At 41.5% G+C, this 21,362-nt stretch overlaps 1 protein-coding gene across 5 annotated transcripts; it reads left to right on the top strand.

Moving 5' to 3' along the window:
- Positions 1-404: 404 nt before the first annotated feature.
- Positions 405-20,913, top strand: LOC123501058 (trichohyalin-like). 5 transcript variants are annotated; one of them, XM_045249639.1, is made up of 12 exons: positions 459-597; positions 1,706-1,843; positions 6,397-6,464; positions 8,057-8,223; positions 9,637-9,720; positions 10,640-11,129; positions 12,141-12,793; positions 13,204-13,325; positions 13,851-13,979; positions 14,468-14,565; positions 15,871-16,033; positions 18,287-20,913. In XM_045249639.1, the coding sequence occupies exons 5-12, from the start codon at positions 9,686-9,688 to the stop codon at positions 20,740-20,742; spliced, it is 4,146 nt and encodes a 1,381-aa protein (XP_045105574.1). In that variant the 5' UTR covers positions 459-597; positions 1,706-1,843; positions 6,397-6,464; positions 8,057-8,223; positions 9,637-9,685; the 3' UTR covers positions 20,743-20,913. The 5 variants fall into 5 exon arrangements, with proteins under 5 accessions (XP_045105572.1, XP_045105574.1, XP_045105576.1 ...); XM_045249640.1 differs by lacking the exon at positions 1,706-1,843 and adding an exon at positions 2,931-3,073 and having other exon boundaries at positions 461-597; XM_045249641.1 differs by lacking the exon at positions 6,397-6,464.
- The last annotated feature ends 449 nt before the right edge of the window (positions 20,914-21,362 follow it).

Below are 21,362 nucleotides of genomic sequence, written 5' to 3'. Positions count from 1 at the left end.
CAAAATATTTGTAGCGGCGCCTAATCTGAGCCTCAGTTCTTATATTTATTTATCATCTTTTGTAACTATTGTTTGTATTACAGAAAATTAGCGACACATTTCCTCTTTTTATTTATGTATTTATTATTATTATTATTATTTATTTATTTTGTGTGTGTGTGTGTGTTTTCATCATTTTACACGTTAAAATAATATAAAATTGCACCTCCGGCCTGGCAACACTGAGCGGGAAGAGAGAAGAAAGAATAATTTATTTTAGTTTCAAGTTAAGCTATTCTCTTTTCTTGACTATTTTCACGGATAACCAAATTAACTACATTTCTTTTTAATGATCACTGCTTTGAATAATCCTACACTTGAAAAAATAGATAAATAGACGAAAAGAGTGAGGTGGGTGAGTGAGGTTGGCAACACTGCGAGGCAACAAGAGTGGTCCCTGCCTTGCCGCCAAAATAAAAGTCCACTACAACCTTTATTTTCCCCTGTGTTCCCGCCATGCCCCGCTACCCACGGCTGTTTGTCAATGGTGAAGGCAAGCCGCTCTCCTTCCTCATCACTGGCTGTGTGAATCCCCGCAAACTGACCAGCTTAATCAAGGTAATGGCGGAGATGAATATGTCAGATTTCAAATTTTCATGAAGTTCAGTAATAAATTTTGATGTGGGATGTGTTTTGAGTCTGTGGAGGCTGTGTTGGTGGCAGTAGGTGAATGGTGTGGTGTGTGTGCGGCTCTGGTGATGACTGGTGGTGTAGGGACTGTTATTGGTGTGTGGGTGGTGAGCGAGGCATATGTTTGTGATGTGTGGAAGTTTTTGTGTTTAGTATTTGTGTTACATTTTGTTATTTCTGTTTTAGTGTTAACCCCTTCGGTACTGGGACACAGTTTTACCTTGTTTGTACCATTATTCCTTTTTTTATTTATTTTTTATTATTATTATTTATTTATTTATTTATTTTTATTTATTTATTTATTTATTTATTTTTACATTAAGAAAGGTTACGGAGGTCAGAAGATTAATGGCCACAGTCTTCACTATTTTAACCCCTTCAGTACTGGGACACGTTTTTACCTTGAGATTTGTGTACCATTAGACCATTTTATTGACATTAGCAAGGCTCTATGGAGGTCACAAGATTAATGGCCACAGTCTTCACTATTTTAATCCCCCACATGAGTTTCTGAAGCTGTAGAAAATCACCAGAATGAATATGGAAATGCGTCATGGTACTGAAGGGGTTAAATATAGCTGCTGCCAGTCAGGGGGCAGGGGGATCAGGGGTGTTGTGGTGGTTAGGTTAGGGGGAGCAGGGTGTGTCTAGGTGTAGTGGTGGTGGTGGTGGTGTCATGTGTCTGCCAGGGCCAAGATTCCCACAGGAGTTTCCATATAAAGCAGCGAAAACAATAATGATGGTGGGTGTTTTGGTGTTGTGGTGATGATGGTGGTGGCATGTGTTAGTGTAGGTTAGTTGGTTGTATTTGGATAGTGGTGTTGTCAAGTATCAAGAAAAACACAATCTTGAAGGTGTTGTGGAGTGGTGGTGGTGATGGTGGTGGTGGCATGACCTACCTTCGTATTATTTTAGAAGAGAACCACATTTAGAAGTTATATTTTTTAATTTTAGGTAATGATTCAGTGTAACTCGACCTCCTTATTTATTTATTTTTTCTATTATTCCTTCCACACCTTGACACCTCCTATGACAGTGTGAAGTGGAGGAGAGGTGTCACTGATAACCTTGATGCTGCAACTTACGGGCCGCCGTGGTACAGTGGAGCCATGCGTGTTTTGGGGTCCGAGGGGTCTCCAAGCGCACGGGTTTGAATCCTGTCCACAGTCTGAGTGTAGGTTGGGCTTCCTCACTCGGGGCAACGGTTTCCTAGCGGGTGGGCTTTGAGATAGGAGGTACCCCAAAAAGTATCCCTTTAGCTCAGAAATTCCCATGAAAAGCCTGCATGGTGTTTAAAAAAAAAAAAAAAAAATGGACCCAGGATTTCTCTTTAGTCAGGTGTGTGTATTTAACCCCAAGCAGGACCTCTGGGAATGTGGTGAGGTTCGGTTAGTTAAAGTGACCAGAACTACCTAAAACGGTCACCAAGCCCTCTTGATGCTACAGCCGATTTGGGATTTCTCATAAGCCAGGTGTTTGTATGTAGCCCCAAGCAGGAACTCTGGGTGTGTGGGGTCTTTAGCTACACATTACGTAAGAGGTTAGATAAAGCAGAGGTGGAAACAGATAGGCGAGTTTAGTTAACCCCTTCAGTACCATGACGTGTTTTTATATTCATTCTGTGATTTTCTACAGCTTTAGAAACTTATGTGTAGATTGAAATAGTGAATACTCTGACCTTGAATCTTTTGACCTCCATAGACCCTTCTTAATATTGATAAAATCGTCCAGTTATACCCAAAACTTATGGTAAAAATGCGTCCCAGTACTGAAGAGGTGAAGTGACCACAGCTGCCTGAAACACACCCATAAAGCACGCTGTAATTATAATAACACAATATATAAAGAATTTCACTGATAGAAAAATAAGTACCATGCATTACATTTTCTTAGCTAATCTTCACTTCCATAACAAAATTGAACTTATTGTAACTGAAAACTCACACTCACACAGGAATCGCTCGGGGGACTGTGGTAACAAGTGCTGTGGGTGTGCTGTGTTGTGTTAACCCAACATGATGCATTTCTATATTTATTTTGCCTACTATTTAGTGATTCAATTCAGCTTCAGAAGCATATGTTGGGGATTAAAATAGTGAAGACTCTGGCCACTGATCTTTAAATTTCCATACACCGTTCCTAATGCAGGGTTTCAGCTAGGCCCAGATTTACAGGAGCCAATAGTGTAGCAAATGGCATATTAAAGGAGCCATTTCTGAAAATGTGTAGCCAACTAAATTGTAGCCAACTGCATTTTCCAGGAGCCAATTTGTTGATGTTGGAGGTATCATCTGCATAGCTCGCTTCCATGACGTCACAGCCAGGATTTCCGTGGCGCATAAATTATGAGGTCGTGCGACGGTGAAGAGGGCGGCGGAGAGAAGCAACGTGGGGATAACGGGCGGTATGGGCTCCTTGCTGTTCACTGCAGATCATTTTTTTTTTTTTTTTTTTTTTTTTTTTTTTTTTGCCATGTGGGTGTTACTAGGTGCCAACTGTTTTTTATTTTTTTTTTTTTTTTTTATTTATTTTTTTTTTGGCAATTGGCGACATTGGCGAACAGTATCTGGAACCCTGCTAATGTAAATGAAACTTTCTATTAATGCCCGAAACTCATGGTAAAAATGAATTCCAGTACTGAACGGGTTAAACTGCTCGACAGTTTTTTTTTTTTTTTTTTTTTTTTTTTTTTTTCCTGGGCCAGCTTTCCTATTTACAGAAAGGCAATGCACATAGGTAGTGCTCGTGATATTGGGATTTACGTTGAGCAGTGTATGTATTTCAGGTAAGGTTATGTTAGGTTAGGTTAGGTTTGCCTTCTTTTTAGCTAGTAGTCCTCTTGATATTGGGAATTTATGTTGGGCAGTGTATGTCTTTCAGGTCAGGTTAGGTTATATCATGTTGGTCAAGTTAGGTTAGGATTGGCTTGTTTTAATCCAGTTGTTTTTATAATGTTGGATTTTTTTGTTAGGCGATGTCTTCTTTTAAGAGGGAGGTATTGCGGCATTTGCTCCCTAATTTTGGCTGACACTTTCCCTCTTTGTAGAGAAACAGCTCTCAAGTGACCCTTTTTTATATATATATATTATTTTTTAATTCATTTATTTATTTATTTTTGTTTTTCCTTGACTGGCCCTCTTTCCTACATAAAAAAAAAAAAAAAAATGTATATACGTATTGGTCATGTCAGGTTAGGTTAGATAATACTGTAGTGTGTGTACTCTAAAGTGGTTTGTGGGTCTGGGTTTGAAAGGTGTCCCAGGGAATGCGTGGCTGTCAGATCTTAAGTAAAACCGTGAGCTGTCCTTGTAATAAGTGCATTGATCAACAGAAAACAAGCATTATTCACATCAAATCAATGACGTTATCAATAAGTTACAATGTCTTAAATCCAGGAGCCATTTTAGAGTACACAGACTATAGGATTGTCTTTTAACCTCTTCAGTACTGGGACACATTTTTACTTTGAGATATGTGTACCATTAGACCATTTTATCTACATTAGGAAGTCTCTATGGAGGCCAGAAGATTAATGGCTACAGTCTTCACTATCTTAATCCTCATATGAATTTCTGAATCTGTATAAAATCAAGTAGTAAGCAGAATCAATATGAAAATACATCACAGTACTGAAGGGGTTAAGCACACATAGAGGGATTTGTTTCTGTTAAGTGATGTGTGTAGGTCAGGTTAGTTAGGATTGGTCATTTTCACCTAACCTAACTTAATCTAACCTCCATTCAGGTAGCTTACAGTGTGTCTATTCTAAACTAGCCACTGGTTCTGAGTGTGAAGTGGACAATTAAGCTACTGTTGAGAATACACTGTAGCTTATTGCTGGTGTCATTCATTCTGTGTGTATAATAATGGTTTTTCGTTGATCAGCACACTTATCACAAGGACGGACTGCTGATTTCCTCAAGATAGGACAACAGCCATTTTTATCCCCAAATCAAAACCCAGTGGCCATTTTAGAATAGACCTGCACATGAACCCCATTTCCCGACGAGCCTCCATAGATTGCATGGGACAAGGGAGGAGGCAGAACTAAGCACTTCCCACATGTCTTATACACTGTTGGTCGGAGCGGAAGGCGCAAAAGGGACAACAACTTCCACGCTGACCAGATTTCATTCATCCCTTCTTAACTCCTAAACATACGGCGAGATTCGCTGTATGTCGCTATCTAACAACTCTGGAGCTCTAGTTGTCAACATTCGTCTGTGGTTTGTGTGATTGCATTTGAATTTTCTTTCACCCTCCCTCACGGGCCCTTTTTGTGGATGTGTGAGCTTACCATTGTGCCCTGTTACTACCTATTATGGGATCTAGGACACTAATTAGTAAGGCCCAAATCTTAGTAATTTTTGCCTCAGTGAGGGGGAATAAGTCAAATCAAGAAACTGCCGTGAACACTGGCAAAGGTCTCAGAATTGTTCAACGTTGGACCAAAATTTATCGTGAGGGAGGAAGAGACGCTTCGCCACCGCCTTACAAGCCTGAAGGGCGTAAGTGCAGTGTGAGCCAGAGAACTCTGAACATTATTCAAAGACAGCTTGAGGCCAACCCTCCCATACACAGCAAAAAACTTTAGGCTAGGAACCCTCTGTGCTGGGTGGGGTGAGTGAAAGGAGTGTGCAGAGATATGGGATAATGAAGTTGCTGCACAGTTTCAAAACCTTGCTTCAGTCATGATTACCTTAACAATGGGCAAGCAGTTTGTGTCTCAGCACAAAGATTGGGACTTAGGTAAGTGTCGTAGGGTATGTTGGTCAGATGAGGCAAGCTTTCAGATTACAGACAACCAGAGAAACCGTGTGTACCGCAGACCCGGTAGTAACCGTCACGATCCACGCTACACAACACACACAGTAAAATCCAGATTCTTTGATGGTGTGGGTTTGTTTTTCTTACTATGGTCTTGAAAAATAATTGTTTTTGCCTAAGAATGTTCGTATGAACCAAAATAACTACTTTGAGCTAATTCTAGATGAGTTAGGTGAGTGTATGGAAAAGTGCAATACTGATACCTTCATGCAAGATGTGCACCGTGCCATATGGCAAAGTTAATTGTTGACTGGTTTGATTTCTGCAATGTCAGCCTTTTAAAATCTTGGCCGGCAAGTTCCCCAGACCTTAACCCTATAAAAATCCCTGGGCGTACATAAAACTGAAGCTAAAGGAGAGAGATACCTCCTCCCTCCCACGCCTCCAAGCCGCCATTCAGGACATATGGGACAATATTGGCGCTCAGTATCTCCACCACCTGGGTGATTCACTTCCCAGGAGACTCAAAAGGTCAAGAAGGCACGAGGCCACCCTATCAATCACTAGTTTAGGTGAATACCCTCATTAAAAACATATTTTCTGTGTCATTAATCTCCTTCATAAGATGTCACAGGACTGCGCCTTCTGCTCTGACCACCAGTGTACTCAAAATTATCTATATAAAAAAAAGAAGAAAAAGACTAACAAACATCACCATTTTGTACGTCAATATGAAAAAAAGAAACAGTACAGAGTAGTGATGGAAGAAATACCCATCACAGTTTCATTAATAAAAGAAAGACTAACAAATATCACAGCTTTGTATTTGAATATGAAAAAGAAAGTAGAGAATGATAATGAGAGAGAGGGAGAGAGAGACTAACAAATATCACAGTTTTGTATTTGAATATGAAAATGCATAGAGAATAATAATGAGAGCAATCTGAATAACCGTTTCAGTAAGTATTGGTGGGTTAGGTGAACTGAGGCCAGTACTGCAGAGAACACGTCACCTCTAACTAGTCAAGGTAAGAAGGTTTCACTCTGAGTTGAATAAGAGTTCAAATTTAGAGTTTTCATTTCATTCTTTCACTATTTTTCCTTCATTATTTGTATATTTTGTTGTAAATAGTTTCTCAGATTTTGAGTGTAAATGAGTGTGTGAAAATTTACGAGAGTTTTCAGGAGTTAATTGTTTCACTAATTCACTTTTCCCCTTCATTATCTGTATATGTATTGCTGTATTTGTTGTTGTTGTAAATAGTTTCTCAGACTTTTACTGTTACTTGAATAGGAGTGAAAATTTACGAGAGTTTTCAGTTGATTCTTTCACTAACTGAATTTTTCCCTTCATTATCTGTATATGAATTGACTGGTTTTGTGTTGTTGTGTTGTAAATAGTTTCTCAGACTTTTACTGCAAGTTGAATAGGAGTGAAAATTTACGAGTTTCCAAGAGTTAATTGTTTCACTAATTCACTTTTCCCCTTCATTATCTGTATGTGTATTGCTGTATTTGTTGTTGTTGTGTTGTAAATAGTTTCTCAGACTAAGTGTAAATGAGTGTGTGAAAATTTACGAGAGTTTTCAGGAGTTAATTCTTTCACTAATTCACTTTTCCCCTTCATTATCTGTATGTGTATTGCTGTATTTGTTGTTGTCCATGAATGAAAATTTAAGGGAAGTTCTCAAGAGTTAATTCTTTCACTTTCTCATTATCTCTAAATATATGAACTCTATTTTATTCTTTTTCATAAATCTTAACATTCTTTCTGTCCTTGCAAACAAATTTAGTCGTTTTGAGAGACTTCAATCTTTCACAAATAGACTTTTCTCCTTCATTATCTATAAATATAACTTGTTTTATTTATTTTTTACATATATATATTTCCTTATTTATTTTATTTATCTATTTATTATTTTATTTATTTATTTATTCATTTTTTTTGTTCTTGTCTCCAAAACGTAGCATTCTCTCCTTCTCTGTCCTTGTAAACCTTCCTTTCCACACTTTTTGAAGCATTAAACCCTAGCTAACCTACTAACATGGGCCATGTGTGTGTTGCAGGTAGAGGGTCATGAGTGTTGCTGTGTTGGAGTGGGGTGCTAGGGCATTGCTGTGTTGCTAAAGGAGGGGTTTTGTGGCTAATTATGAGTATATTGGGGGTTGTGTGTTGCTGTGTTGGTTTTGAGTGGCGAGGATACGTCATCAAAACTGTGTTGCGTGGAGGGGTGGGCAGGTTGTGAGGGCTGTGTTGCAGGTCAGTGTGTTATGTGTTGCTGTGGTGCTGGTTGGCAGGTCAAAATTGGTGTAGTGTAGCTCATGGTGTTGTGTCATTGTGTTGCAGCTGTGTGTCATGTGTTGTGTTGATGTGTTGAAGGTCAGTGTCATGTGTTATTGTGTTGCAGCTGTGTGTTGTGTTGTATTGGTGTGTTGGAGGTCAGTGTCATGTGTCATTGTGTTGCAGGTGTGTGTTATGTGTTGTGTTGGTGTCAGTGTGTCATTGTGTTGCAGGTCAGTATCATGTATTGCTTTGAAGGTAGTGGTGTCAGTGTATCATTGTGTTTCAGGTCAGTGTCATGTGTTGAGGGTAGTGTTGTCATGTGTCATTGTGTTGCAGGAGGAAGGGGGCCGGGTGGTGACAAAGGAAGGGCCTCACACTGTTGTCCTGGTGCAGTACTCCTCCCTCATTGACTGCACACCACTGCCAAACACCAACGCGTTCCTTACCTCCTTCATCACCGATTCTGTCAGGCTGGGACGACTCCTGCCCCTCAAGAACTACTGGTGAGTGGCCTGGTTAAGGTTGTCTACTTTCACTTATTTTACTGGGTTTTGTATTGATTTATTTTATTTATCTTTTGTTTTTCATTTGTAATTTTTTTTCATTATTTGTTTTTTCTCTGCTTCTTTTTTTCTGTTTTCTCTCTTCTTTTCTTTTGTTTCTTGTATCGTTTCATTATTTCTTTCCTTTTCTTTCATTTTGTATAATCTCATTTCTCCTTTTTTTTTCCCTTTTTTCATATCTCCTTTTTTGTCATTTTGTTTAATCTCTGCTCATTTTTTCATGTTTCTTCCTCTTCTGCATCTCATTTCTTCTTTTTCTGTTTCTCATTTCTCATTTTCCTTAATATTTTATCCTCTTATGCTGTTTTGACGTGCACTAGTGACATGAATAACACTAGTATCAGTCTTTCTCACCCCCTAACTGCTAACTCCCTGCCCATGTATAGAGTACTCTTCACATATATGGAGGGTTTTTTTTCTTCCTCTCACCACTATTCTGTCCACCTCCCTAGTGCAAGAGTTAACCAGTATTCTCAGTCTGTCACCACTATTCTGTCCACCTCCCTAGTGCAAGAGTTAACCAGTATTCTCAGTCTGTCACCACTATTCTGTCCACCTCCCTAGTGCAAGAGTTAACCAGTATTCTCAGTCTGTCACCACTATTCTGTCCACCTCCCTAGTGCAAGAGTTAACCAGTATTCTCAACCAGTATTCTCAGTCTGTCACCACTATTCTGTCCACCTCCCTAGTGCAAGAGTTAACCAGTATTCTCAGTCTGTCACCACTATTCTGTCCACCTCCCTAGTGCAAGAGTTAACCAGTATTCTCAGTCTGTCACCATTATTCTGTCCACCTCCCTAGTGCAAGAGTTAACCAGTACTCTCAATCCTTCATCCCTTTCTCTGGCACACTCTGGAACTCCCTGCCTGCTTCTGTGTTTCCATCTTCCTGTGACCTGAACTCACTGAAGAGGGAGGTTCCAACACACTTATCCCATTCTTCTGGCTAACTCTCTTTACCAGGCTCAGGGACTGGCATCTAAGTGGGCCTTTTTGTTTAGTCGTTTTTGTTACCACTGGCCAGATATCCCTTCACACACACACACACACAAAAAAAGAGAGAGAGAGAGAGAGAAAAGTGACATTGATAACACCAGTGACATTAACTCCTTCAATACTAGGACACTTTTTACCATGAATTTGTGTACAATTAGGCCATTATATTGACATTAGGGAGTTTATAAGGTCAGAAGATTAATGGCCACAGTCAACACTATTTCAATCACCACTAAAGTTTCTGAAGCTGTATGAAATCACCAAGTAATAAGCAGAGTGAATATGGAAGCTTGGCATGGTACAGAAGGGGTCAATGACAGAATGTTCAGTAGAGTAACACCAGCGACATCTTCCACAGGGCAAGGAAGGCCAGTGACTTCAGTGACTTCTTTGACCCTCATGATGTTATGATTGGCGTGTTCTCCTGGGATACTTGTCGCAGGTAAGGCACTGACGGCCCTTGTGTTGCTGGCTTGTGTTGTCTGTGTTGCTGGCCTGTGTTGTCTGTGTTGTTTGTTTGTGTTGTCTGTGTTGCTTCTCTTTGCTGTCTGTGTTGCTTGTTTGTGTTGTCTGTGTTTCTTGTTTGTGTTGTCTGTGTTGCTTGTTTGTGTTGTCTGTGTTGCTTGCCTGTGTTGTCTTTGTTTGTTGTCTGTGTTGCTTGCCTGTGTTGTCTGTGTTGCTTGTTTGTGTTGTCTGTGTTGCTTGCCTGTGTTGTCTTTGTTTGTTGTCTGTGTTGCTTGCCTGTGTTGTCTGTGTTGCTTGCCTGTGTTGTCTGTGTTGCTTGCCTGTGTTGTCTGTGTTGCTTGTTTGTGTTGTCTGTGTTGCTTGCCTGTGTTGTCTGTGTTGCTTGTTTGTGTTGTCTGTGTTGCTTGCCTGTGTTGTCTGTGTTGCTTGTTTGTGTTTTCCTTGCCATCTTTGTGTCATTTATACATTCCAGTCACAGCCTTTCTTATTTCATTTGTGGCTCTTCACTTACTCATTAATGCCTAGTTTCTTCTCTAAGTTGTCATTTTTTGAGATTTTTCCTTTACCCCTTCAGTACTGGGATACATGTTTCCCTTGAGATTTGTGCACCATTAGGCCATTTTATTGACATTAGGAAGGGTTTATGGAGGTCAGAAAATGAATGGCCACAGTCTCAACTATTTTAATCTCCATATAAGTTTCTGAATCTGTAAAAAGTCACTAAATATTAAACAGAATGAATATGGAAATGAGTCATGGTACTGAAGGGGTCAAGTTTTCACCATAGGAGAAGTCTCATTGTGATCACTGTTTCCACCTAACATAGTGAACATTTAGTAGCAGTGCCTGGTGAACTGTACATGAACATAACATCACCCACATCCCACATCCTACAGGCTACCACACCCACACCCAGAGGAGAGGCAGGAGTCAGCAGCACTACCACCAGCATCAGCATCATCAGCCTCAGCCACAAACACACTGCAGAAGAGCTCCTTGAAAGACTGCTATGTCAGACTAGTGAGGATTGATATCCAGGCCGCCCGTCACACAGCCATGACAGACCAGGCTGACAAGGAGGCTCAGCAGACTTCCCCCTCTGACAACACCCCAGACAGCCCCACACAGCACCAGGCGACCCCAGAACAGTATGAGGTAGAGCGTTCACCACTCAAGAGGAGAACGCGGCGAGGAAGACCAAGAAAAGCTTGTCTTGATACATCTGTTGAGTCCGGTGCCTTCAACCAAGAGGCCAAGCAGAGGCGCAGGAACACCAGGCATGTGAAGAAGAGGAGGAAGAGTTTGGAGGTTGAGGTGGAGGAAGAGGAAGAGGATGAACCTCTACAGAGAAAAATAAGGCCGGTATTTCCCAGTCATATATCTAAGGTACGTGTGTGTGTGTGTGTGTGAGCAGTTCTTGATATTTAAAGGTATAGCACTGTGTGTGACCCCTGTGTTGGTAGTTCTGAGTGTTATCTTCAGGTATTTAGGTAAAAGATGGAGGAGATGTAGCCTGAAACTTGCGTATAGCCTCTGTGTGGTTTGGAAGAACAAGAGTAGAGCATTTCCTTGTGTGTTGCTTTTATTTATTTATTTATTTATTTATTTGTTTATTTTATTTTTTTTTTTTTTTATGTAAGGGGAAAATCAGTCGAGAGCAACAACAAACTAGCAAAAAAAAAAAAATGTTGGGGCTGTATTCTATTCTACACAGGTATCGTCAGTCCTCACAGAATTCCTGATCGTCACTCCTCTGACAGTCTTAATTTGTCAACTTTGAATACAAGAAATGTGTTAATTTTTTATGTAATTTTCTTTGATTTAAGTTATTTTGACATCATATTACTGCTTTTGGGAATAGTTAGACAGTGTATCCATACAAAAGAAACATGATAGGTAGGAGAAGATTACACTGGACACATGCAGGCCACGCAGGGCAAGGTTTGTTTGAGTTTGTTGAATCTGATTGTACTGCTCCTGGCAGTTATTTATAATGATAAATTATTGCAGCAAAGAAGGACATTATTTAGTTATTGTTACTGATGTTTGTCAATAAATTAGTAATAAAAACTATAAGAGATCTTGTTGTGGTATGTAGGGCCATGTTCTTAGAATGTTGACACAAGTTGAGACGGTCATTGGTGGTGCTAAGGCAGGGTGGACTCTGCCTTAGCATTTATGATGATGTCACAAAGTTAGACCCTGTCATAGATAGACTTATATCTAATAATGCACCATTTTGTTTCACTATGACCATGTCATTAATTATAGCAATTTGTAGGATATGGCCCCTGGTCCCCAAACAGGTTAAAGAATCAGGGTGAGTGAGCTTAGTCCTTCAGCACCACATGTGCACCTCAAAGCTGTGTCGTCACCATGTGTGTCTCCATCCCACAGAGACAGCCGCGGGGAAGGAGGGGTGGCAGGGCGTGCCGTGGAATTGCCAACTTCAATGAAAGAATGAAAGACGGCGTGTGTCGAGGTGTCATGTCTTCCGATGATGAAGACGAGGCAGAAAACAAGTCAAATGCCGGCCACTCGTCTGGCGAGGAGAGCCACCGCTCCGAGTGTCTCTTCTCCATGACCAACACCACACCAGAGAAGGAACACAACACCAACAGCCGCATGAGTGAGAGGCAGGAAACCACACACTCAAGCCACCCAGACCAGCCCACACAACAAGAACAAGCAGACTGGGACACAGCAAAAAGGCAGCCACAGACCCACACACCAAGAGGAAAGGGAAGACAGCCAGACATATACACCCCATCACCAGAAGACTCAGAGGACACCACAACACTGAAGCAGGCAGATAAGGACACCACATTTCAAAGACACAGAGAAATGAACATATCGGGACATTTAGAGGACACAAGGAGGAGGGAAGGCAAGGAGACCACACCTAAGCCCCAGCAAGCCAGCACATTAACAGGCAAGCCAAGCCAGCCAAGCCACCTCTCCAGACAAGATAGTTACTGCCAGGCCAGCGCTCAGAAGTGTCCCTTGTTCGTCTCTCCTCCTTTATCTGGCCATTCTGTACGCTCTGAAAAGTGAGTGTGTGTGTGTGTGTGTGTGTGTGTTACTTTGAGTCTGATGGTGATGATAGTGTTGTGTTGTTGTGTGTGTTTGTATTGGGTTGAGTTGTTTTTTACCGTGTGTGTGTATGTGTGTGTGTTTGCTTAGTACCTGCGTTTGTATTGGGATTCAGTCATTTTGCACCGTGTGTGTGTGTGTGTGTGTGTGTGTGTGTGTGTGTGTGTGTGTGTGTGTGTGTGTGTGTGTGTGAGTATAACATTAAGTATGCATGTAATGTTAGTGTTGTGTTTGTGTGTGTGTATGTTAGTATAATATTGACCCTGAGTATAATGGTGGTGTTGTGGCATTTGTGTGAGTGTATATGTGTGTGTAAGTACAATATTGAATCTGAGTGTAATGATGGTGTTGTGGTGTTGTACTGCAGGAAGGAGCCATACAGTGTGCATGAGGACGTGGACATTGTGGTGTACATTGATGCGTTTGAGGAGTACCATCGTCTGGGTGGGCGGGAGATGTGGCAGGAGATGGAGCACTACTTCAACCACAGTCAGTACACTCCCTCACCTTTGTTCACTCCACCTCCTCCGCTTCGCTGGTATTTTAGCCTCTTCCGTTTTATTTGGTTTTATTTATTCTTTTTCCTTTTCCATCTTATTTTTGTTTCATTTTAATTTAGTTTGTTTTACTTTTTTTTTTTTTTTTTTTTTTTTTTTTTTTTTACAGCATTTTTCATTTGTTTTAGCATTTTTCTTGTATTTTTGGTGAGAATAAGCAGTGAAGATCCACGAGACTGTATTAATCTTCCACTGGGAACTGACAGACCTCTCACCCCATCCTGGCCCTCTCACACACCTCACACTGTCCTGTCACTCTCTCACTCTCACCCCATCCTCATGCATACCCTCTCACTTCATTACATCACTCCCACTTTTACCCTCTCACTTCATCCTGTCACTCACTCTCTCACATCCTGTCCCTCTCACATCCCTTCACCCTATCTCGTCAGTCTCCCACACACCCCTTCACCACACCTTGTCCCTCTCCCACACTCACCATCTCCCTCCACTGCAGGACGCACCTGGCAGAGTCTGAAGGAAAGGTTTCGGAAGAGGATAGCGCCCAACCTCTGTGTGTATGTCAAGCTTGGCCTCAGCAGGAAGGTGGTTGACAGGATGAAACACAACATTGCTATCGAGTATGGTGAGTATTGAGGTGGTGGTGGTGGTGGTGGTTACGTTTGGTTAAATTTATCTTCCTTGGTTATCTTGAGCTAGTTTTTGTTTATATTTGTTTGTTTCTGATTTTTTTTTATCTAGGTTTTATTTGTTTATTTATATGTGTGTGTGTGTGTGTGTGTGTGTGTGTGTGTGTCATCAAGAGCAGCAAACATTATGAACAAAACATAAACAAGACTTATATTTAGAAATCATACTGCCACTTCCTTCACAGATGTGGTGATAAAAAAAAAATAGATTAAAAAAGACAGGATAATTGTCTGTCCTATGCAATCTTGTAGGACTTCAGGGAATGGTTTGGCTCTCCTATGCAATCTTGTAGGACATCTTGGTTATCCTTCCAGTTCCTGTGATATCCTGAAGGACATCTGGGTGTCTTGTTTATCCTTAAGGAGCTGTGTGTGTTTGTGTTGTTTGCTTGTTTACCTGTTCAGTTTGCTGTGTTTCCTTCAGAGACAGGAAGGAGGCAGAGGAAGTCCCGCAAGCCCTTCACTGTGGAGGAGGACCGAGGAATCCTTCACTTCATCTCCTCCAACCATCGCTTTCGGGAAGTAAGTCACCCCCTCCCCCCCTTCTCTCTCTCTCTCTCTCTCTCTCTCTCTCTCTCTCTCTCTCTCTCTCTCTCTCTCTCTCTCTCTCTCTCTCTCTCTCTCTCTCTGTACTTTATTTATTTACTTTAGTGTTTGTTGATTTGTTTATTCATTTTATTTATTTTTGTTTTTATTTTGGTTGTGTGTTTATTCTATTTATACAGATTTGAAAAGATTAAAAAAACACCAAACTTTAACAAACACACTCAAAAAACACCAAACTAAACAAACACACTCAAAAAACACCAAACTTTAACAAACACACTCAAAAAACACCAAACTAAACAAACACACTCAAAAAACACCAAACTTTAACAGACACACTAAAAAAACACTAAACTTTAACAAACACTCAAAAAACACCAAACTTTAACAAACACACTCAAAAAACACCAAACTTTAAACAAACACACTAAAAAAAACACCAAACTTTAAACAAACACACTCAAAAAACACCAAACTTTAAACAAACACTAGAAAAACAAACTCAGAGCCTAAACAAACACAAACTTCAGCAAACACACTAAAAAAAAACCCAAACTTTAACACACACTCAAAAACCACTAACTTAAACAAACACTCGATAAACGCACACTAACAAACACACTCAGCAATGACAAACTTCAAAGAAAACGGTGTCATGTTTGTGTTTTGATGATGATGTGGATAGATTCTCACACTTCCCTCTGTCCTCTCTCTCCTCTTCTCCCTCTCTCTCCCTTTCCTCTTCTCCCTCTCTCTCATCCATTTTCTCTTCTCCATGCCTCTCTCATTCACTCCTTCCCTCTCTCATTTCTTTCTCTTCTCTTCATTTTCCTTCCTTCCACTCACTCATTTCCTTCCTCACTCACTCACTCACTCACTCACTTATTTCCTTCTCTTCCCTCACTCCCTTCCCTTCCCTTTCCTTCCTTATTCACTCACTCACTCACTCACCCTTTCACTTCCTTCCTTCCTTCCTCCTTCTTCCCTTTTTCCATCATTCCCTTCCTCCTTCCTTTCCCTTCCTCACTTATTCATTCACTCCCATTCCCTCCTTCACTCACTCATTCACTCCCTTCTTTTCTTCCCCCCTTCCTTCCCTCTATCACTCCCTTCCCTTCCCTTCTCTTCTCTTCTTCACTCTCTCTCCCTTTCTTCCTTCCTTCATTCTCTCCCATCCCTTCCCTCTCGTTGTTTCCTCCCTCTCTTATTCTGTCCCCTCCCCTCCCATCCCTTCCATCCCAATCCCGTCCCCACTCACCCCCTCCCCGTGGCATCCCTCAGGTTGGCGGGGTGATAATGTGGAAGGAGATGGCCAGCAGTTGTTGTGAGCTGGACAACCACACCTGGCACAGTTTGAAGCAGAGGTTCCACAAGCAGATTCTCCCCAACCTCCGCAAGTACAAGCTCTCCAGAAACACTGTGCTGCAGCTACAGAGCAAAAAACGTGAGGACTGGCTGGCTGGTGGTTGTTCGCTTGTTTGTTTTTTGTTTTTTAGTACTTCCTGGCCCCCCCCTCCTTGCCCTTTCCTTTTTTTTTTTTTTTTTTTTTTTTTTTTTTTTTTTTTTTTTCACGCTTCATTTGACTTGTGTATTTATTTTATTTTATTTTATTTTGTTTATTTATTTTTTATTTGTTTATTTGTGTGTGTGTGTGTGTAAAATGGTGTGTAGTTGTTCTCTTGTTTCTTTATTTGTTATTTCTTTTATTCTTTTTATCTTTTTTGTTTTCTCCATTTTTCTTTCTTCATTTTATTTGTCTTGTCTATTTTTTTTATTTATTTATTTTTATTTATTTTTTTATTTATTTATTTTATTTGTTTTTTTATTTATTTATTTTTATATTTTTTTATTTATTTATTTATTTTTTTTATTTATTTATTTATTTATTTTTTTTTTTTTTTTATTTATTTTTTTTTCCCACCACTGTTCTGTTTGTCTTGTCTTGAAGTAAATATCTCAAATTTCCCTCTTTATTTCTTTCCTTGTTTTTTTTGTACACGTTTCTTAGATTGTTTAGTAAATGCTGTCTGTCGCAGCACTGGAAGAAAGTTAATGGCTGGATTTTTAAACAATGCCTTCCACCTTCATCACTTGAAGGATGCCGTCTGAGAGAAATCAGTATTCTTAAGAGTAAACACTGCCTTCCCTCAGCTCAGGAAGGCAACACTTCGCTCAGAAGCAACTTTGCCACAAAGGTGAACCAAGTCCCACGTCCTCATCATTTACCTTCGCAGAAATTTTATCTAAATATCTACTATTACTAGTGTTTTTGTGAACTAAGTGGTTTTAGAAACAAAAATATATTGTTATTGATCATACAGCCTACTTTACAAAAATTGTAATTGGAATCAAACCCAGGAACAACAACAACAACAACATTGCCGCCAACTTCAGTCACTTCATCTACGTCTCCCAAGTTTTTTTTATCTGAATTCTTCTTCTTCTTCTTCTTCTTCTTCTTTTTTTATGGCCTATAGCACCTGTAGGTGTACTTGAAGAGTATACCTACAGGGAAGCACTGTCCAGCTTCCACCTATTAGCGGTGCAGGCAATTTTCTTTATAGTGGTAAGCATATTAGGGCCCATATCACTACCCAAGCGCATCTTTGGTGTAAGGCAATAACACCTCCACCTAGAATCTGGGTATCGTGGTGACATGTAGCTAACTTTACACCACTCAACAAATGACAAAGTTTCAAGGCGGCACGTGGTGGGATTCCAACCTACACATGGGTGTCTGCCCAATCCCACGTTTATCACTTTATCCCCTAAGCCACCGCCTCCTCTACTAGCTTACGATGAGTTGTATGTCTTAATGGCTTGATAAGTATCCATTTATGTAGATAGCTGGTGGACTGTCCTCTTCCCCATAGCCTGCACAGTTGAAGGAGATGGCAATTCCCTCCCAGGCCTGCCGTGTTAAGGCCACCATACGGCCATCTGTGCTTTTATTTAGAAGCATTTTTCCTGGTTCACCAAGTCTACTAATGAATCACGCTGTGCAGCAGTAATTGGGGTGGTTCTCTTTGTAAAATTTTCCATGTTAGCTGTCATGGAACAGTGAGGCAACGTGGTCTGGCCTGGTCAAGTCAGGTCATGTTGGGAGTGCATGGCTCAGTCAGCTGAGGTGATGGTAAGCAAACACTGCTACCAACCACCACCAAACTATACTTATGGCTTATTTTTTTAACGCATTAACAATAAATGTATGAATATGGGATTATGTTCCCGGCATATATACTCATATGGCAAATCACATTGAATTAATTATTTTCTAATTTCCTGGACAACAAAGAAGCACGGGTTTACCAACACAACACTTCCATTACTTTTGAGACAGAAGGGAGCGAGAAAGGGAAGGCAACATTGAAGAGTACATTTTTCATGATTTCGCATCACAGTGTAACCTTCGTCAAAGTTGGAAGGTATTGTTTAAGAATCTGTGTGTAAGTGTCTGTTCTCTGCCACACTTGCAACACTGCCCCACCCTAATTCTTAATCTTTAACTGCCGCTCGCCACACATTCCTTCCCTTAATCACCAACCACTCACACCTCCTCGACTTGAACTGGGAAGAAATTGTGGGGTGTTTTTAGTGTTTTTTTCACCACTAAGGTTTTTGTAGATGCTTGTCTTGGGGTATTTTTAAAGACTTCACCACCTAACCTAACCTAATCCTCACCATCCCAATACTGCAGGAATCCCCAAGCTGGACAGAGTGTCGGCATCGGAGAGTGACTCATCGCCCGACTACATCAGGAAACGCAAGGGTTCGGCCACACCACAGCAGGAGGCAGCCACCAAGAGGAGAGCCAAGCATAGGGACACCACCGACCTGGACTCTGATTCAAGCTATCCAGAGGTGCTTAGTCGCCCTAGACACACTTATAAGTCGGGGAAGGAGTTGAAAGGGCGTTTGACTCAGGGAAATAGGGTTTCTGTTCCCTGCACTTATAAATCCAAAAGGAAGTCCAGAAAAGTGAGAGATGAAGAGAAAAGTGACACAAATTTTCCTCCTTTGGTTTATAGATCCAAAAGTAAATTAAGAAAAGTGAGAGATAAGGAGGAAAGTGACACAGATTCGCTTCCTCTCTCTTACAGATCGAGAAGTAAGTCAGAACAAGTGAGAGATGAGGATGAAAGAGAAACAGATGTCTTTATTCCTAACACTCACTTGTTAGAGAGGTCAGGAAGAGTGAGAGGTGAAGGGGAGAGTGAGGGTGGCAATGATTCACCTCACAAATCAAGGAAGAAGGAGAGAAGAGGGAGAGTAAGGGAAGAATGTGAAGAAGAAAGTGACAATGGTTCCATTTCTCACACTCACAAGTCAAGGAAGGAGAAAAGAGAAAGATTAAGAGATGAAAGTGAAGGAGAAAGTGATGATGAGGCCATTCTTTCCACTTACAAATCCAAGAAGAAAGAGAAAGAGAGACAAAGAGATGATAGCGAAGAAGAAAACGATCGCTTCAATCCTCACACTCTTAGGTTTAAGAAGAAGAGAAAAAGAAGAAGCGCTGAAAATGAAGATGTAGATGACCCCAATCCTTACACTCACAAGTCAAAGAAGGAGAGAAGACAAAGAATAAGCGATAAAACTGAAGAAGAAAGCGACGATGATGAAGATTATGTAGACAACTCCATGTCTCGCACTGGGTCAAAGAAATCAAGGCGAGGGAGAGGAAGGGATGAGAGTGAGGAGGGTAGTGAAGATTCAGACCATCCCTACTCTCTAGTCTACCCTCACCTCAAGAAAGGCAGGGGCAGGAGGCAACTGCTGGAGGTTGAGCACACAATGGAGATGTTTGAGCACACCAGGAAGCCACAGGAGAGGACAGAGAGAACAGAAAATACCCCTAAATCTAACCAGCGGAGTATTAAAGAGTTCTTGAAGGCGGGAAGGAAAGGGACATCTCACTCTAACAGCCTCACCAGAAGACACAGAGGCAGGGAGGAGGAGGATGAGGAGGAGGAGGAGATGGATGATGATGAGGAGGAAGTGGAGGAGGCAGAAGAAGTAGAAGTGTTAGAAGATGAAGTTGTTGCTCGTTTTCTAACACACCAAGAGTACAACAAACATGAGAACAACACCACTAGCAACACCACCAAACACTGTAGCTTCTTAAAGAGTATTAGAAAGCCTCTGTACTCCCAAGACTTCACTGCGGACATCTCCCCCAAGACACCCTTCAGGAACAACACTCTACACAGCAGGAGACGCCTCACTAGGAAGGAACCAGAGGAGACTTCAGCCATCGACACTGAGACAGAAGGGAAGGTAGACACAGTGGAGGACGATGATGGGGACAGCGTTCACTCCTTAACCCTCGACATCATGCCAGATGTTAAGAAAAGGGTACAGGAGAGAAGGGAGAAGGCAAATGTGTGTGAAAAAGACATGATGGAGGTTTTGGAGGATGTACCAGAGAAGGAGGAGGAGGAGGAGGAGGAGGAGGACATGCTGTCTTTATCTCTTGACTTCAGTGTGGAGAGAAATAAGTGCAGCCAGAGGAAGGTAACACAGGAGAGGGAAAAGAAGGAGGATATACCACAGGAGGTGATAGAGGAAGAGGAGGAGGATGTGTCAGTGGTAGAGGAAGAAGAGTTGGAGAAGGAAGATGACATGCCAGACAGAGTAATAGAAGAACATGAAGAGGAGGAGGAGGTGGAGGAAGTTAGTATTGCAGAGGTGATAGAGAAAGATGAAGAAGAGGAGGAGGTGGAGGAGGAGATACCACAGGAGGAAGTAGTGGAACATGAGGTGGAGGAGGAGAAGGAAGACGAGATACCACTGGAGGTAATAGAGGAAGATGAGGAGGAGAAGGAAGATGATAACCTCCAAGAGAAATTAACACAAGAACAAGAGGAGAAAGAAGAAGATAAGCAAAACAAGATTCAAGAAGAAGAAAGGAGGAAGAAGGAAGATGATAAACAAAACAAGACTCAAGAAGATGAAGGGAAGAAGGGAGACGATAAGCCAAACAAAGTGACACAAGAACATGAGGAAGAGGAGGAAGATGATAACATCCCAAACAAAATGCAAAAACATGAAAAGGAGAAGGAACATAATACATCAGTGGAAGTAATAGAGGAAGAGAAGGAGGAGGACATGCCACATAAAGCACAAGAACATGAGGAAGGAGGAGGAGGAGGCTGATGATGACCTCTATGAAGTGACTGAGACACAAATAATGAATGAATTTATAGAGATGAAAAAAGATGATCAGCCTTCCTTGTCCTGTGAGGCTGTGGGCAGTGGCAAGGAGCAGATGAGGAAGGAGGCCAGGGAGGAAGAGGAAGCAGAAGAGGAGGAGGAGGAGGAAGAAAAGGAGAAGGAGAAGGAAGAGGAGAGACAAGACATGAGCTGTGGTTTTATCTCAGAAAGTCAATTGATGTGTGAAGTTGGTGTTGTTACTGATACCACTTACTGTTCCCCGCAACACCACAGCCCACACAGCACACCATCCCCCCACCGGTACAGCCCCGACAGTACCTCATCTCTGCCAGTCCTGTGCACCCCATCCTTACCCACCGATGTAGCCAGCCTGGAGACCACACCACCTGGTCTATCCCCAGACCCCGCCGTGCAGACCCCAGAGACACACCGTGCTCTCACCCCAGTCCCCATCCCTCTCAAGAAGACCAGTGCCTTGTCAGAGATAGTGAAGCCCTCCCCCAGCAGCTCCTCCACGTACCTGGAGTCCACTGATCACACACTGAGCTCAGACTCCGGAGACACTGTGGTGGATGTGGAGTCACTGGACAGTAAGCACAGTA

This window comes from Portunus trituberculatus, chromosome 8 (assembly GCF_017591435.1).
Source record: "Portunus trituberculatus isolate SZX2019 chromosome 8, ASM1759143v1, whole genome shotgun sequence".
In the NCBI taxonomy this organism is placed as follows: domain Eukaryota; kingdom Metazoa; phylum Arthropoda; class Malacostraca; order Decapoda; family Portunidae; genus Portunus; species Portunus trituberculatus.
Note: the sequence above shows the minus strand (reverse complement) of the source record. Positions and strands in the feature narration are given on the sequence as shown.